Source organism: Vigna unguiculata, chromosome 2 (genome assembly GCF_037176805.1).
Source record: "Vigna unguiculata cultivar grain cowpea cultivar isolate G323 ecotype 2 chromosome 2, ASM3717680v1, whole genome shotgun sequence".
NCBI lineage: Eukaryota > Viridiplantae > Streptophyta > Magnoliopsida > Fabales > Fabaceae > Vigna > Vigna unguiculata.
In genome coordinates this window covers 8,184,565-8,204,389 of record NC_140793.1, presented here as the reverse complement: position 1 = coordinate 8,204,389, position 19,825 = coordinate 8,184,565, and the positions used below count along the sequence as shown (strand labels likewise).

At 33.4% G+C, this 19,825-nt stretch overlaps 1 protein-coding gene across 1 annotated transcript in view; it reads left to right on the top strand.

The window, feature by feature from the left end:
- The first annotated feature begins 6,534 nt into the window (after positions 1–6,534).
- Positions 6,535–19,825, top strand: part of LOC114173555 (mediator of RNA polymerase II transcription subunit) — a 35,394-nt gene continuing 22,103 nt past the window's right edge. The window contains exons 1-8 of the mRNA XM_028058033.2: positions 6,535–6,776; positions 6,888–6,931; positions 7,618–7,717; positions 7,952–8,941; positions 10,817–11,051; positions 11,997–12,214; positions 14,935–15,142; positions 18,910–19,190. Of these exons, the coding sequence (XP_027913834.1) occupies positions 6,660–6,776; positions 6,888–6,931; positions 7,618–7,717; positions 7,952–8,941; positions 10,817–11,051; positions 11,997–12,214; positions 14,935–15,142; positions 18,910–19,190 (2,193 nt within the window). The 5' untranslated portion in view covers positions 6,535–6,659. The remainder of the gene's footprint in view (positions 6,777–6,887; positions 6,932–7,617; positions 7,718–7,951; positions 8,942–10,816; positions 11,052–11,996; positions 12,215–14,934; positions 15,143–18,909; positions 19,191–19,825) is intronic.

The following is a 19,825-nucleotide window of genomic DNA, read 5'->3' as shown; positions in this document are numbered from 1 at the left end:
ATTGGTAGGAGAATGAAATAATACTTAGGAACATAGGTGGAATACATGTAGTATTAATTGATTGTGGCCTATTGTGAATGAGCAAAATTGATCTAAGTAAGTCTAATTAGTGGTACACTTGGGTTAGTGAACCTAAATGGAAATAGAAACATTGGTAATAGGTTAAACACGTGAGAAAGGATGTAATCGACTTGATGAAGATCACTATGGTTTTTGATGCCTTGATTGAGGGGTGAAATCTGTTCTGGGTGCCTAAAAACCAGTACTATGCAAGTACTGGTGTAGCGCTTGGTGATGGTGTTTGACCTGTCAGGCGATAGCTACAATTCCAAGGGACTGTTGTGACTCATGGCGCTTGCGGTGAGGGACGTCCCGCTAGGCGATATCTGTAAAGTCAGAGGCATCATAGGCGCTAGGCACCTGGCGACAAAGAAGTTCCATTAGGCGGTCTAGAACTTGATTTCACCTAGAGGATCTGGAGCAGCGCCAGGCAATAATGCAGAGGCAGGACTTTTGATATGCTTTGGATGTGCGTGGTCTACAAGGCTTTGGGTGATACTTTAAAGATCGACTTGTTGGAGTGTTCCTTGAGTTATGGCTCATAACGGTATCCCTTGAGTTATGGCTCGGGATAGTGGGTAAACACATGGAATTCCTTGAGTTGTGACTCGAAATGACATCTCTTGAGTTGTGGCTTGGGATGGCGGATGAACACGAGCATTTCATGAGTTGTGGCTCGGATTGGCGAGTGTTTCCAGTGTGAGTGTGCGAGTTGTGGCTCATAGGGATGGATCCAAAAAGATTGCCCTCTTCAATGTTGGTTGACAAGTTTGGTAGTCTTGGGACATTACGAACTATGGTTCGTATTGGAAACTCCACCTGGAGTTATGGAGTGTAGTCCATAGTAGGTTTCCCGCACGTGTTCTACAAGCTGTGGCTTGTAGGTGTGACAGCAAAGGACATCTTAAGTTATTCATCTAAAGACGTAGAACATGGATAACATGGTGGTGACCATGTGGTATGGAATCAAAGGATAATGTTCCTTTGATGTGTGTGTGCGTATATTTGAATTATATATATATATATATATATATATATATATATATATATATATGTTAACTCATCCTATCTGCTTGTGTTTGGTGATGATCATGTAATTTGTTACATGGGAGCAAATGATGTTGCAGGTGGTGGTAGTGAGGGATAGAGCCGGAGCAAGGCTAGCGTGGGAAATCTTTTTACAAAGTTTTATCGCTTTTTGAATTTTAAAGACTTTGTAAAAACTTATGTTATCAGACTTGAAATTTGTATTCAATATTTATATTTTTGTGGATTTTGAGTGTTTGGCGATGTAATAAAAATTTAAATTTCCCATGTTTTGGGAAGATAAGTTATAATAAATGTGAGTTTGTATTTATTTCTATTGTATTTTATTTAAATTAGTAATATCCAACCAGGATGTTACAACATAAATATTCATATAAAAGACTCACACATCACGTATAAGTTTTTTTTTAAATTTCAAGCAATTAAGAAATTAAAGTACTCATATGACATTTATTCTATCAAAACTTAACTTAAAAAAATTCTCAGGTTTGTCTGTCATATACAAAGAGAAATCTTATTAAAAAAAAAGAATGAGATGTTCTGATAAATATTAGCCACTTTCCATGAATATCTTGCAATAGTGAGGCTATAACATGGTGAAAAAAGTTAAGAAATTGAGATTTTCGCTGAAAGAAGGTTGAAGAAAGTGGTGAAAAGTCTTATAAAATGAATTAGAATGTAGAAGTTGAATTGACAATGACATTTGCATAACAATGAAATATGACGCTCAACTTCAAAGTCCAACATCAAGTGGCTATTAGTAACTAGTTGTTTCCAAGATATAGTGAACTAGAGAGAGGTGGAGATTAATGTGATATGAATAAATAATAATAATAGTTACAACTAGTTCATGGAGAAAGTAGTTTTATTTAGAAATATAACTCTTAAGCCAAGGATAATCTATCCCCATTCATCACTTATGGGCGTTGAATTATGAACTAAATGGTGAGTTACATGAGATGATTGACCCAAATCTAGTAAGCAAACTGAGAGTTTATAGTCTTGAAAAGGTGAGAGTTACTTGAACGAAACATTACATACCTTATAACACTAACGAACTTTCCAACACGCAATTCAGTGGCGTCAATCTTAATCTCTAAGGAACCCCTAAACACATCCACTAGTGCAGCAGTGGCACCACTGTTCGTTCTCTGAAAGAAAATCCAACAAATGAATGAATCGAAAGATGATCATATGCCACAAGTAAACCATTGTACGTTCTGCTCAAACAAAATCCAATAAAAGAATTAAAACTATAAAAAAATAACGAAAGGAGAAAGGACAAACATCATTCACATTAGAAGTTAGACTTACCTTGGATCAATCAATCATAAAGAAAGAAGACATAAGAGGATTTAGGGTTTAGTGGATTGCAATTTTGGGATAGGGAATTTGTGATGTTTTCGGTTCAGACGTGCGGATACGAGTGTGATCCACATATAAAATTTTGATTTCCCATATTTTAAATATACATAAATAAAATAAAAATCTAATTTAAAAAATGTATAAAATTACATTTTTCCTTGTTAACATATTATTTTTCCTTTCAAAGTACTTCCAAATCTTCTCTTACATGACACATGTGTGCATCAAGTGTTTTGCTATAAATCAATATATCATTAAAGTATACAACTACGAATTTACTATAGAAATTTTGCAACACGTGGTTCATCAATATGATAAAAGTACTATGTGCATTAATTAGGCCAAAGGGCATAACCATCCATTCAAACAAACCAAATTTAGTTTTGAAAGCAATTTTCCATTCATCTCCTTTTCGCATTTGAATTTGGTGGTAACTGCTTTTCAAATCTATCTTTGAAAAATAACAAGCACCATGCATTTCATCAAGCAAGTATTTAAGTCTAGGAATAAGATGTCTATACCTAATGGTAATGTTGTTAATAGCTCGACAGTCACGCACATCCTTCATGATCCATCTTTCTTAGGAACAATAATGTTTGACATATCACACAGACTAAAGCTTTCTCGAACCCATCATGTCTCCATAAGTTGTTCCACTTGCCTTTGTATCTCTTTGGTCTCTTTGAACCCGGAATGAGATCCGTGTTTTGCTCAATTCCTCCTAGCAGAGGTAAACCATATGGAATGTCTTTAAGAAAGACATCCTCATATTCCTTAAGAAGTTGCTCCATACCTAAAGACAAATAAACTTGTGTTGACGACAAACAAATATTGTTAGGCATAAGCAAATATAAATGTTGCTTTGTTACTTCCACTTTGTTTACCTCTTTTTCTTTCAAGAAAAGACTTTTACCACTCTTTTTTTTTCACTTTTACCACTCTTTTTCTTTCCTTTTTCAGAATTTTTCTCTTCCACTCTTGTTTTCTCTCTTCCTTCCTTTCTCTCTTGCTCTCGTTTGACTTGGTCCTCACTAACCTCTCGTGGTGACAAAGGGGTTAAGGCCACTTTTTGTCCTTTGAACATAATTATTTCGTGTCATTTTTTATCCTCATATAATTAATTGGGTCCTCATATATGTTTGACATGTTTTGTGTCATTTCTTCTGGAGACCAGTCAAGCTAATTAAATACTTTGGGTTGATAGCCAATTAAATCTAATTATTATGGTTCATAACAAGTACATGTAACTTCATGTATACATAAAAGTTTAATTTTCCAAGTTCGGGTAGACTTGTACAAAAAGTCATTCATAGCTCCCCATGTATTTGCACATGAATCACCAGATATGTTTGACAAGTTTTATGTCATTTCTTTTGGAGATCACTCAAGCTAGTTAATTAGTTTGGGATGATAACCCATTAAATCTGATTACTATGATCCATAACAAATACATGTAACTTCGTGTATAACATAAAAGTTTAATTTTCCAAGTTTTGGTAGACTGTACAAAAAGTTCTTTCTAGCTCCCCACTTATTTGCACATGGATTACCATATATGTTTGATAGGTTTTCCATCATTTTTTTATGTCATTCTTCTAATCCAATCGTCGAAACAACAAACACAAAAAAAAAGAATAAAAAATGGACGGTTTGCTTCATTCATACAAAACAAATGTATCATCATCAAAGGCTCCAATGATGCGCCCTTCTGCAGAACAAAATAAATATGAAACGTGTGGTCAAATGGGGAGGAAAGAGCACAAATAAAACTAAACTACAAATATGAAATGCGTAAAGATGAACTAATACCCGCAATTGGGGCCTCAAAAGTATAAACAAAGGATGACACCAATGACGAAACTTCGGTGAAATTAGTTTATTTGTTTGTTAGGAACTAGCGGTAAAGTCGTTGCCGCCGTCGTCGTCTGTGTGTACGGAGGTAGATGATGATGGTGATAGGAAGAGAAATTAGAGAATTGGGGCTATGGTTTCGCAAGGGAGGAGAGCTAGTTTTTTTTTTTTTTTTTGGTTCAAATGGAATGACACCCCTTTTGGTTTTTCGATTCCAAATTGCCCACTGTCCACAATTGAAAAAAAATCAAAATTGTTTTAAAATGAAAGCACATGTGGTGTCAAAAGTGAATCAAATCATGGTGTCAAAATATCATTTCCCTTATACCAAATAATTTTTTCATTTCTTTATATTTATATGGTTTACTTTATTGATTTTTTTAGGTTAAATTACTTTTTGGTCCTTGTTTTTGTCAATAAGTGTCAAATTAGTCATCTAATTATTTTTTGTCACAATTTGGTCCTGATTTTTTCAAAAAATGATTCAATTTGGTTCTTGTCTTTAGTTTGACCATATGGTGTTAAAGTCAACGCCACATGTTAATTTGTGGTTTTTTTAATTTTTTTTTTGACTTTTTTTGAATTTTCTTTAGTTTCTTTACACATGTCACTTCACAATTGTGCTACGTGTCAATATGATTTAACTTGGTCCCTATATTTGTCTTTAGTTTTAATTTAGTCCTAATTTTTGTAAAAGTAGAACAATATTGTGCCTCCTTAAATTGAGACTCAATTTACTTTTTGTATAAATTTTATGGTGATATTCTTACTAAAATTAACATTTTTATTAAATATTTCTAGAAATATTTTGAAATGAACTTTAAGTTCTACACGAAACTTTAAAATTTGGTTTTGTTTTGAACTTTAAGTTTCATTCATAAACTTATGTGTGACAAGTTATTTGATTTTTAATCTTTAGTAAATTTGTAGTATATGGTACACTTGATGCCTTTATATATGATGGCAAAATGATTAACTATTGAAATTATGTTTGGGGTTTAACTTTGATTAATAATAAAACTAAAAACAAAAAAAATTGTTTAAAAATATTTCTACAAATATTTAATAAAAATGTCAATTTTAGTAAGAATATTATACAAAAAGTAAATTGAGTCTCAATATAAGGAGGGACAACATTACTTCAATTTTTACAAAAATTGGGACTAAATTGAAACTAAAAACAAATATAGGGATCAAATTGAATTATTTTGTCACGTACCACAAATGTAGAGTGACATGTGTAAAAACAAAGTTAAAAAAATAAAAAAATCAAAAAAATAAAAAAACTTTAAATCGACATGTGACATTGACTAACACCGTTTGGTCAAGGTCAAAATTGATGGCAAACAAAATTGAATCATTAAAAAAACAAACAGATGGAAAAAAAAAATTAGAGAACCAATTTGACACTTCTTAATAAAAACTATGATAAAAAAAAGTGATTCAACTTTTTTTAATTCTAAGGTGCATCATATTTTATTGATTTTACCAATATTTCTAAATAATATTTCTAAATGAATTTTTACCCATTTCTATAATCCAATTTGATTGATAATTTGATTGAATGTATTTAGGAAAACTATAAATAAAAGTAAACCATTTACTTTATTTTCAGACTATTAAAATTAAAAATTATACTTTCGTTTTCTAACATTATGTGAAATCTATTGATTCACTATGTATATTAGTATATAATTACTTCAAATTGTAATAATTAGTATATTAGTATATAAGTATATAATGCCCTAAAAGGGATATTAAGAACAAAATTAGTAATTTCGAAATTCAAAATGATGAAAATCAAAGAAAATTATTTACACAAATTAAAACCAAAATTCATATATTATATAAGGACTCAAACGATTTTAAATTTTATAAAACAAAAAACAACTAATCAAAATCAAAACTCTCTCATTATCTACATATTATATATCTATAACTATATAATGCTTCAAATTTTTAGATTAATAATTATATATTTTTTTTAAAAACGTTGTATAAATTTCAATCATTATCCCAGACATACATAACTACACATATTTCACATTTTCCCAGCATACTTTAAAAAGTACCTACTTTTTTTTTTTTCACATTCTCATCTTTCCACTTTTTTTTTTCCATACTCGTAGACTAAAAAATAAAAAAGAAATAAAAAAACCCAACCCGACCCGTTTTAGGATCCATCCCAATCACATTGAATAACCCAAATTGTTTTCCCTCAGTGGCGCAATTCCGAGTACCAGTTCAACTTTAGCACATCGTAGTTTCATTACCTTGAACCAGAAATATATATAAAGAATCTTGATTGCACACTCCAATTGAATGAGAGGCGAAGAATGGATCAATCACAGAATCAGCGACCAGCTACATCGACAACACCTTCACGTTCTCTCCAGTTCCACCCTGCTCGTGGCCCCATTCTCGATCTCTTTAACCTCTACTTAGGACTCGGCGTATTTTCTCTTCTACTCTTCTTCGTTTTCTTCTTCTTCTTCTTCTTCTTCTTCTACTACTACTACTACTTCTTCTTTTCTTTCTTGATGCTTCTCCTTTCATTTTCACAGCGAAATAGCCGCAACAAACCCGAAGAGTCACTTCGTGAACCACCGTAAGTTCTCTCGCACTGATTATGACGTTTTTCTAAATTTGCTGCTGGAACTTTGAGAGTTTATCACGTTTGCACAGATGATTTTTTGACGTGAAGAACTGCTTTCACTCAATGGTTTATGCAAACGTGGTTATATGTTTTTTTCGATATTGAAATGTTCGAATGGTTTTATTCTTCATCTGCATAATAATAATTGTCATAACTATTATAGTTTCTGGAGCGCTTTGTTTTCTGAATTACTTATTGTACTTAGTTCTGAATGATTCTTTTCCATTTCATCGTTTTTATTTATTTCCCAAGGTTGGTGAATAGGAAATGTGAGAATTTTTTCTCTTGATTTTTACAATATTTAGGGTCTGATTGGATAAATTGCTTCAAACAAACATATATTTTACAATATTTGGGGTATGATTTGATAAAGTTCTTCGACGAAGAAAAGTTGAATTAAACTTGTCTATAAGTTAAAGTTAACTTATTAACAAGTTAATTTATAGAAATTTATCACATTAATTTTTTTAGAAGATGAATTTTAACTAAAATTTTCTTATGGAAAAAACTTATTTAGTTATTTTTTCTTATTTTGGCTTCCAAGAATAGGCATAATGATGAGTAGGGTTGTGTGTTATGCTTTTGTTTTGTGTTTTTCGCCTTCTTAAATTTTTCAAAGTTGGAATGATTACTTTCAGGAACAAGACCCAGAAACGTGTACACGCACTTAATCGGGAGCTTCCTCCACCAAATGAGCAATTCATTCTAGATTTTGAGCAACTCCAGAGCCAGTTTCCTGTGAGTTTGAAATTATACGGTGCAATTTTTGTTGTGTTGGCTTTGGTTTGTTTTAATTTAAAGGGGAATATGACATTTTATTTTATTTTAGAAGGATTGAGTGACTAATAGTTTGTCCATAAGCGTGATCTACTACAAAATTTGTGGCGTTGATTGATTTGTGTAGTCGACTTCACTATGTGGTAAAAACTTGGTTGATGTTGTTTATTTGTTGATGACGTGGTTTCTTTGCAGGACCAAGATCAATTACGCTCTGTTACAGAAGCAATTCTTATATCGCTTGTAGTGCAGTGTAGTGGCCATGGCCCAAGGGCAGACTTTCTTCTTTTTGTTTTACGGAGCTTGTGTGGTATTGGATGCATTAACTGGGACTCGCTTCTCCAGTCCCTTCTTTCTTCGGTTTCTTCTGCAGAGTTGCCCGTTGGTCAGCCGAGTCAAGCAGTGCCAACTGTTTCCTCATCGAGCTTATCACAGACGGGAATGCTGCCACCTCCAAGCACGATTGCTAATTCTTCTAATTTTCAGTCTTCAAATCCTGCATCTCCTTTGACATCTGTTCATGCTATTGGCTCCCCTGCTCAGTCAACTATTGAACCATTATCATGTGCAGCTATGTCTCCTGTCAAATCATCTGATATTTCCTCTGCTGGTCAACAATCTAAACTAAGAGGTGGTTCATCTGTTAGAAATAATGATATCAGTAATAGTAGCCTTCGTCAGCTATGTTGCAAGATTATTTTAATTGGTCTTGAGTTCAGTTTAAAACCACTGACTTATGCGGAAATCTTCAACCATATGCTAAATTGGTTGGTGAATTGGGACCAGAGGCAACAGGGAATCAATGAATCTGATGTTATAAAATCATGGAGACCTGACAAAGCTGTGATTGCGTGGCTACACAGTTGTTTGGATGTGATTTGGCTTTTAGTTGATGAGGGAAAATGTCGGGTACCCTTTTATGAATTGTTACGTAGTGATTTGCAATTCATAGAGAATATTCCTGATGATGAAGCATTGTTTACTCTAATCTTGGAGATCCATAGGAGACGAGATATGATGGCTATGCACATGCAAATGTTAGATCAGCATCTTCATTGCCCTACATTTGGGACTCATCGGATCCTGAGTCAGACGACACCTACTGTTTCAGGTGAAGCTGCAACCCACATGCGACTATCACCAATTACATATTCAAGTGTACTTGGAGAACCATTGCATGGAGAGGTGATGGATCTCATTTCCATTTCAAGATGTTTTTTAGTGATGTATGAGCATGTTTTTAAATACCAAGTACTATTATAATCATCAGTATCATGTTCAGGAAAATTGTCAGAGGACTAGTTAAGCATAGAAGCATATGCTATTAAGTACGTGACAGATTTCTTTGAGAACTTGCTTCACTCATGATATCTTGTAATTCAGACAACATAGATAGATACTTACAAAAACACTTTCTATCTGTTGTTGAAAAGATGGATATAATAATGATTGTTTTCTACTCCATTACTTGTACTGAAATTTTAACTGCAATATTTTGAGGCATCAGTAGTTAGGAAGTAACCACTTAGTCAATCAAGAGTTGAATACAAAAAATAAGGGCCTGGGAATGCTTATAATAATTCTGATGAATTTAATTTTAATTATTAGACGTGTATGCAGTCCATTTGGTGATAGAATGAAAGTTTCCCATTTCATTGTCTTTATTTTGCTATGCTGCTTATATTGAGTTGTAGTGTCTTTATTTTTTTTTTTCCTAGACGTTCTTTTTACAATTATTGAAATAAGGAGCATATCTTGTATAATAAAGAATATCTATACCATATATGTATTATTAGTAATGGTTTTATTTATTCCCGTGTCATATCTGCATTATTAAGTATATCAAATCTCCTCTATTTATTGTTTTGCTTCCATTTTCTCACTATAAATAAAGTATCCGTGCTGTCCCAGAAATACATGTTTTCAGATCAGTGTCTTTCTCTTCTGTGTAGTTCAACAATTCCCATTTAGAGTGAAGTTGTTGATTCAGGATATGCCTCAGTTTAATCTACTTTTGAATTTCACTTAACGGTTTTGTGACTACTATTTGATTAGTGATAGCAGATTTAAGTAAAAAATTATGAGGATTGTGTATTCTTAAGCTCAAATTATTCATTGAGATCATATATTTTATTTGAAAAGGCTTTTGATAAGTGGTGGTTTGTGACATCCATCAACTAGCATAGGCTCTTTGAACCAATGAGTTTTCTATACTTCCATGCACAAACTGTAGCGTTGTTCATAACTTCAGTATGAAATATGGTTCTTATTTTTGTTATTTAGAAGAGGAAAGAGTTGTGAATCTCACAACTGGTTATTTGATTGCTATTTTGTTTTGAACATCCTCGTGCATGAAAGAGTTAGATGGTTTCACACAAGTTCTTAAATTGTGAACAAACAATTGGAGGTGTAGACTTAATTGATGTGTAATAGTGATGCTTTGCTTTATGGCTTTATCTATTGTGAGTTCTATCCTCTGGCAATCATATTGTAATTAAATATATAAATGCTTATATGTTTATTATTTTTGTTTTTATGTATGACTTCACCTCCTTGATATGTGTCATATATAATGGGCTTCGGCCCATATCTTTATATTTTCCTATTTATAAATGCATAACCCTATGTGCTCAATACACATTAGGGATTCGGCCTATGTCTCTCTTTCATTTCAACAATATGAAATAGCTATATTGGTTTGATTCATCTATTGTGTATGGACATTTGCTAATGTTTAATTTCTACAATCCATTTTTTATTTATGATTGATGGGATTTGTTTACCTGCCTTCTTTTCACTATTTCATTATTCTTGTTTGTATGATTAATTCTCATGGAAAGTCCAATGACTTTTCTCATTTAAATTCTTCTAGTTTCCTGTCTAATATCTGTTTTATTGGAATGTATTTTCACAACTGCGCATTTATTTCTTTTAGTTACTTGAATGTAGTTGACAGGTATGCAAATATTGTTTGCAACATACTGCATCTAACCAAGCTATTTTACACACTATGAGAATTTGTCCTGAATTGGTAATTTTGTCACTTAATGCTGTCTATAGGATATCGCAACCTCTATTCAGAAGGGAAGTTTGGACTGGGAGAGAGCGGTACGTTGTATAAGGCATGCTCTTCGTACTACACCATCACCTGATTGGTGGAGACGTGTGCTGGTGTTGGCGCCTTGCTATAGGCTTTCATCTCCAGTGCCAACGGCTGGTGCTGTTTTTTCTTCAGAGATGATCTGTGAAGCAACTATTGATAGAATTGTTGAACTATTGAAAATGACAAATTCAGGCAATAATCTTTTATCTCGCTATTTATAACTGTGTGCATTAGCTGTGTTGTACATAGAGTGCTGATGCACATTAATTGTTGTATTTTGTACATTCACTAATCTCCATCTTATGGGTAAACGACTATGCTTAAAAAGGGCAATAACAAATACCAGGTTAGCAAATATCTAAAGAATAAATATATTCAGAGATATTTTTGACCTCCTAATTGTCTATGATTCTTGAAACATTCCCCATCAAGTTGATAAATCAATACCAACAAACTTTTATTATTTGTAAACGATCTGAATTCAATACGACTGAATTGCAGTACCCTCCTTAAAATATCCAAATTGTCTTAATTGTATACCATTAGACTTATTCATATCTTTGAAAGTCTTGATGGGCTCATAAAACTTGGTTTTTATAAAAAGAAAAGTCTTTCAAAATGTTTTAAAATATTAATCCACTGCATCCTCTTAGCTTTCCTCTTGACTCCTTTTTTTTTGGTTTTGTTTAATTTTTTTAGTTTGTGGAGGATTTCCTGTCTTCCCATTTTCAGCTGTTCCCTTTAATGAAATATGTTGTTACATAAAAAATGATTATATGGAAATGAGTGTACAGATTTGTTGGAGCATTTGGTTGGGACAGGAGTTCCTTATTTTCATACTGTCTTTTCCCTTTCAGATTTTGTTCTTTAGATTAGTTTATGGCCTCTCTCTGGTTCTATGCTGATGTTTACTGCAAGAGATTGGACAGCTATGCACTACTTTGTTTGCCTATTTTCTTTTATCTTTTTTCTAATTAGGAGTATTTTTACGTACTGATCTTCTCCACTCTATGATGTATATTCTCTCCTCTTCTAAACTTTAAGAATATAATATTCATTTATCCCAAAGGAAAATGATTGATTTTAGGGAGACTTTTGTTATCATATTCCAAAGCTGATTCTGTACATATCTTGCAGAGATAAATTGCTGGCAGGATTGGTTGGTCTTCTCTGATATATTCTATTTTCTTATTAAAAGTGGGTGCATTGATTTTGTTGATTTTGTGGACAAGCTGGTTTCACGACTTACAGAGGGTGATCATCATATACTTAAGACCAATCATGTGACCTGGTTGCTTGCACAGATAATTCGAATTGAGCAAGTTATGAATGCTTTGAACACTGATCCTAGAAAGGTAGTTAATTATAAGAAAAACCTTGTTATTTTATCTTGCTTCCATTATGGACAGACAGTAAACTGTAGATCTACTTTTTTTGTGATCCAAACATAAAACATTTTCTAATGTTCTGTAAATTACACATTTTTTCTGGCCTCCAAATTCTTATCAAGAATGCAATTTATCTTGATTCCATTATGGACAAACATTAAATTGTAGATGACATTGGTATATTTGAAGAGTTGTTGGAGAAACATCCCTAGGATTGGCAGAGTCATTTGGTGGTGATGAAAGAAGATTGAGAAAGGAGGAGAAGTGACTGCATATGTCCTGGTTAGAAGGAACAAGTAAAAAATGGACAAACTTAATGAAAAAGATAGCAAAAACAACATACTAGATAAGATAAACCGAAAACATTGTTTGTTACCCTTTTTGAGAGCAATGATATCCCGAAAAGACACATTTGAAAGGCTAAGGAGAGAGTTTATCTTGATTAGGTGTGAGGTTATATTCAAACATGTTGAACCAAAAACATGTGGGGAAAAACCGTATAGAGGAGAATGGGGAAGAAGCACAAAATGAGTTACATGATCATTAAGACAAATGATGACATTCAATTAATGAGATAACATGCTATTAGGACAACATGCTCCCAAAAATGATGAGGAACATGACTATGAAGAAGGGTCTAAGTGGTTTATAAAATGATAAGGGACATGACTATAAAGAATACCATTGGATGTCATGAACTGTTAGGATTCGTGGGACAAGTATTCCTAGGCATTTTAAGTGCAAAAATCACATGGATATACCAAATTGTTTTCCAATTTCATTGTCAAATGTGTGGAAGATAGAAAACAACTTTGATTGATTTTTCATCAACCAAATCTAAGTACATTAAAAATAATCATCAATAAAGGAAACACATTTAAAACCAAAGAGGTAACAGTATGAGCAGGATCCCAAGTATTACAGTATAAGAAAAAAAGGAGACAAAACTTGTTATTAATGCTATTAGAAAAGAGTGACGAATGTATTTATCTAATTGACCTGACCTACAATTTAAGCTTACACTTGGCGCCATCTTCTACAATTTTGTCAATCTAGGATATCCTAATTGCTCATGAATCATCATTGGAGAAATGGTAGATACACATACAAGTGTTGATGGAGAGAGATGGTAGAGGCCATGTGGCTGACGTCTGATGCCAATTGTTGGTCTCAATATCCAAACCTGCAAGGTGTTAGTATTTATAGTGAATTTGAGTTTAATGTTTTTGAATATTGAGAAAAACTGTATAGGGTTAATCTCCCTTGTGTCTAAAATACACATATGGTGAATGTATTTATAATAAAGAGTAATACAAGTATATATGGCAACCAAACATAAATATGGTAAATAGAAGATATTGTAATAAACAATATTAACAATATCTACCTATATCAAACAATATCTATTTTCTCTAATAAACAATAAACGTTGTGTTTCCCTAATTAATGTGATATATATATATATATATATATATATATATATATATATATATATATATATATATCTAACAAATGTCATGGGATTTGGTTAATTGGGTAATGGAGAGTAAATTAAATGGACAATTAGATCCATAATGATAACATCAAGAATAAGGGTTGGAAGTGGGTGGGTATTGCCAATGCCATTGACTTGTGCATGTGAACTATTGATAGTTATGATAAAGGGTAGTTTGTTAGTAGTAGTAAGGGAAGAGAAAAGTGACTGATTACCAGATATATTATTGGTTGCACTAAAGTCAATGAACCATGGACCTAGGGAAGGAGATTGAGAGGGACAAGCAGATGATTTATCCGTTTGCCAAGGGAGCAATGTTGCTAGGAGTTTAACAACTCTTGTACCATTGGAAACGGCCTCATATGCTGCTGGGATTGAACTAGGCTGGTCAACTAACAATGTACGATTAGCATGACTCAATATTAGATGTCTGAGCAATATTGCTCGAATTAGGATATTTACCATGCATCTTCCAATACCTATCTGGGCTTCTAGAGGCCTTTTGAAAATTGTGTTTGCTTTGTGGACCATTGTCCCTAGAGAAGGATTTCTATATTCTGGGGAACCCTTTTGTTCCCTCCCTGTTCCTGACAATGACTTTTAATGTCCTTGATCTTCCCACTGGGTTGGGGTTACAAAGTCTTGATCTTCCCAACCGTACAAAGCACAACCCTTAATAGCCATCCAGATTCACCTGGGTGCCAAAATCTCCACACTAGAAAAGTTGGAGTCTAGAGACTAGAGATATCACTACTAGATTTGTCAACTCTAATAAACAACTTACATACTATTCACCGAGTCTCCATAATGACCACAAATTAATCACATTTGTAGCAAGTTGAGCACATGTGACTTATATGCTCCGACGTAAGGGGGAGTGTTATAATTATATAAATAAGAATCATATGTTTATAATTTCATATATTGGGATCATATATTTGTAATAAAAGATATGAAGAAGATCATATCTTTATTATTAGAGAATTCAAATCTCCTATAATTGAATTGATTTCTTTCTTGAATATAAATAAATCATTCGTGCAATCACAAAAACATACTGTTTAAGCTCGGTGCTTCTCTTTCTCTTTATAGTTTAGCAACAATAATACTTGTGTTGGTGTGTCATGGAAGTTTTATATTATGTTGTGCTAGGAACACTGTAATTGATGTGTAATATGGCACTGCATGGTAGGTGGAGACGACCAGAAAGATTTTATCATTTCATAGAGAAGACAAAAGTTCGGATCCTAATAATTCTCAAAGCATCTTGCTTGATTTTGTGAGCAGCTGTCAAAATTTACGTATTTGGTCGCTTAACTCATCAACCAGGGAATATCTGAACAATGAACAGCTTCAAAAAGGAAAACAAATAGATGAATGGTGGAGACAAGCGAGCAAAGGTACACAAGAACATGATTATTTCACCCTAGTTTATCTTATTACATTGTCAAATCACTAAATAATTTTTACTGTATATTTGTAAGATTATTTTGAAATATCATAATTTAACTCGCTCAAGTGTATGGTTTTGAAAAAAGCATGCAGTTTTCTTCTTTTTCATAAAAGTTTATATGCCCTCTTATGGACATGGAAAGACTACAAATATGTATATTAATATGTATTACAAATAATGTGCTGTGTTATCTAGTAAAATTTCCATGGTACAACACATGGCTTACAGACATGTGGTGAGGTGGAAAAGATTATGTAAGATCATGTTAGAACTAATCATCTGCTTATCTTTCTCATCTACCTTGAATATCTTTATTTTTTCTTAGCTACTATTGTAATATGTAGTGTATAAAAATAGGGGCTTGTAATTAGTGCTTCAATTACTGCATTCAGGGGCTAATCATGTGTATAAATTGAACTAGTGCGTTTAGACACTTGGAAAGTAAAAGGAATTTTGTATTTCTGTATGTTTTTAATACAAGCTCTAGTCACCTTTTTATAGGGTATACAACTAAACCTATTTAAGGGAAATGGAAACAAACATCGGTGGTAAACAGTAATGCTTGTTGGAAAAAAGCTAGCAAGAAAGTTTGTCGTCAGTGAACAGAAATGCCAACTGGACAAGGCTTGCTAAAATGTTATCAGTGATAAATAGTAAGGCAGGCACTGAACTGTGACAATGATGGTGAACATTGTATCTGACAGGAGCAGTGATGGTACGGAAAAAGAAAGAAATTGGCAAAAGTACATGGTTTCTAAATAAATTACTCTTATAAGCAGCAGGTCCATAGGGAAAGCATGAATTTGACTTCCCTTCTTGTCAAGCTTTTGATGCCATATAGAAAGAATTAGTGACGAAGTAGGTCATTGACGGACAAAAAAGAAAGACAATAATATACATATAAATAATTAAAAAATGCATAAAGTATAATTGTGATGCAAAAATAGTGGAAGACAACCTTATAATTAATGGTATATCGCATCTAAAAATTCAAATAGCAATAAAATGAACTAAAAACACTGATAAAATCAAGTTCTAGACTTAATATAACAACAAAACATGAGTTAGATTTCCTAAATTTTTAATTATCAGTTGGATGTTCTTGAATTGCTTTGTTCAATGTCCATTTGGGTTGTCCAAGAGCTATAGTTGCTTGTCCATATCAGTTTTTCGCATGGAATCAGTGAAACATTGGTAAAAGTAATTGTAGAGGGGGTACTTGATTGTGAGCTGTCAGAAGCTGTGGGAAAAGTACCTGAATTGGACTAAAAAGGGAGCGTTGACAAGTGGGTCGTGCCAGATCAGTGAGAAAAACGCAAGTGAAGACAGGCAGGCGCATGAGACAGACGTGCCGGGAAGAGGTCGCACATGAGGGCGCATGTAGCAGCGGATTGAAACAACGAACGAAGCGTGGTGGTCGCCGAAGCAAGACAATCCTGTTCGTAGTGAGGATCGGAGGAAAAAGAAGTTCAGTGACAGATGAAAGGGCACATGGTGGCTGCATATACTGTTCACCAAAAAAATAAATTCAATATCGAATCCTTAAACTACTGATACCATATAAAATTGTATATGTTCTGAATATATTGTGTGTCTGGTGCAGATCTCACAATATGTATTTATACTATTGAATATAATCAATTACAATAAAGACACTTAATAATTACGAATCAACCATCCTAATTTTCGAGATTATGTAATGGTTGATTTCCTAGAAATCTAAAACAGCTGATTATATTCTAACAAAATAAAGGAGGTCTTGTAATGGAACTAGTGGTGGCTGTGGCGATGAATGGCAGGACAGCTGATGGCAGGACAGCAGGAGAACGGTGGTAGAACTGTGACAGTGCTGGAACCAGATGAGGATGTGGCATTGTAGGGTGTGTGAAGCAGAGGATGTTGTCGGTGGGGTGCGTTTGGTTTATTTTCTGATGTAGTTTTTTGGGTTGGGGTTGGGTTGTATGGCTCAACCCTCTGTTTCATGATACTTGGTTAAGTGTTTGATTCTCCTCCTTTACAACCAGATTTTAAGAGTGGGTTCCCCAAATGCTTGGGGCATTTCATACTCCTTTTTATTTGGGGGATAAGCTATAAAAGCACATTTGATAGTCTGTGGGTCTAATTTTCTGCAGTTTTGATTGAGAGTGGACAAAGGCAATACCCAAAATACCTGAGTTTCAAGACTTGACGCGATAGAAGGAAAGGATGTCATGTTGTACAAGAATAATACCATTTAAGACACATCTAGTAAACTGATTATAAGATATGTGGTAGTCAAGACAACTTCTAAACAAGCTTAAGGAACTTTCATTCTGAAGAGCACAACTCTAGAAGCTCAGACTAGATTACCGTTCTTACTCCGGGCCTTTAGTTGTGGGGTGTTGTTAGGTTTCTTTGATTAAAGAAACCAATCTGCCGCATGAAACACTCACCAAGAACACACACACCAGAAAAAAGACTGAAATACTTCTTTTATTGGCTATAGAACAGTTTGTGAACATACACAGTCAAGGGATAATGCTTCCCTTTCCACAGGACTCTAAGGATCCTGTTCCTAATTTTCAAAGACCAAAAAACCCCCTCTTTACACAGCCAGAGACCCTCTCTAAATAGTCTCCCACCAGGGACGACTATCACACCTCAACCTCAACTGTCTAACCAACCAACTACCCCCGACTAACTACTTGTTCTCTTCCTCCTTATATAGACATTTAGTTTCCTAACAGGTGTCAACACTAGTTATCTCATTAGTAATGCCATTCTCTTTAAGGGATTGGAAAAATAGTTGATTACATGCTTAGTGCCATAGCCAGACCATTTATGATACCACTAAATTTGGTTAATTTCTTTGCTGAAAATTTTGACGGTTAATAGAACATTGTAGCTATATTTTTGGATGTTTGACAGCTTCAGGGGCATAGTCAGAACTTCAACATAGATGTTTCTGCAAAATTAAAGCCTTAATCTCCCTTAGATTTATGTTGTTAGTAGGATATTGCACTGTTAGAAGCTATTTGAAGATTCAAGAGATTTCTTTGTCATCAATACTTTAGGGTTAAAGTTCTCTATATATAGAGGCTGATGTATGGTTCGAATTCAATCAATTGAACAAAATCTTCTGTCATTCAGATTATTCCTTTTCAAGTTGTTCAAATATCATGTGAGAGAAACAATATTTTGTTTTTCTGAATTTGCTTTAATCAGGAATATGCTATTCCAGAGTGATCTATTTAAAATAATAATGATTATAAGGATTATAAATCAGTACTATTTTAAAGATGTTAGGAATCGACAAACAAAAGTCCTAACACACAAACATGTACACTGTTACAAAAACAGAGTAGCTGGAAGCAGTTTTATTATCTCACAACAGTTACAACAGTCAAAAACACCAGTGTAAATAAAACTACCCACAAAAGGAGTACTCTCCTTTTCACTCTGGAAAAACCCAGTTACACCAGTGTTACCTAAACCCTAAAAAACCATCAACAACAAGTGAGGTTCTATTTATCAGGCCCTTACCCACAACCACATAACTGACTACCGGTTACAACTAGTTACAGTGTAGTCCATAGTAATTAAATGCTTCTATTTCCAATAGTTCTATACTTTTTATAATATTTGGCGGTTTTCTGAAATATTGTTCTGTTTTAGTTAAATGATTATTGTAGTGTTTGTTTGGTTGCATTATTATAACATACACTTCAATTTTAGGGGACAGAATGATGGATTATATGAATATGGATGAACGCTCGATAGGGATGTTTTGGGTTGTGACCTACACAATGGCACAACCTGCTTGTGAAACAGTAATGAATTGGTTAAATTCTGCCGGAGTTGCTGACTTACTGCCAGGAACAAATTTGCAGCCAGCTGAGAGATTAATGGCTACACGAGAAGTGAGCCCACTGCCCATGTCATTGTTAGCTGGGTTTTCAATAAACTTGTGCGTGAAGTTGTCGTATCAAATGGAAGATTCTCTATTTTCTGGGCAGGTTTTTCCTCTCTTTCTCTCTCTTGTTAAGATTCCTATACCAGTGTGATTGTTTTGCTCCATACCTTTTTTTATTAAATATGTATGCACTAGCACCACTATGCTATTCGCAATCCCAACTAAGTTAACACTCTAGATAACATCAACCACCTGTAGCATACTCAAATATTATTAATAACAAATGCTAAATTCATGATGGTGGCCCGACCAAACCCATCAACAGAAAGACTAAACAAACCTAAAAAAAGGTAAATGATATCTGTCTCTAAAGAAATCAATACTAAGAAAGGATGACATAACATCCCACCAATTATTAATCTGATATTTAATACCTTGTGCCACAAGCAAGTCAATGAATCTATTACTCTATCTATGAAGCACATATTCAGACACGGATAGTGTTATAGCTAAATTGAAAAATATAGGACATAGACACATTGATATATAAATATACATATATATATATATATATATATATATATATATATATATATATTAAAATGTACTAATTATACTTTATAATCTAAGAAAAATCAAGAGAAACATTTATAAAAATCGTGTTTAGTTTAGGAAACAAAAACATAGTTAACCCTATATATATATATATATATATTATGTTATAGTATTATGCTTACT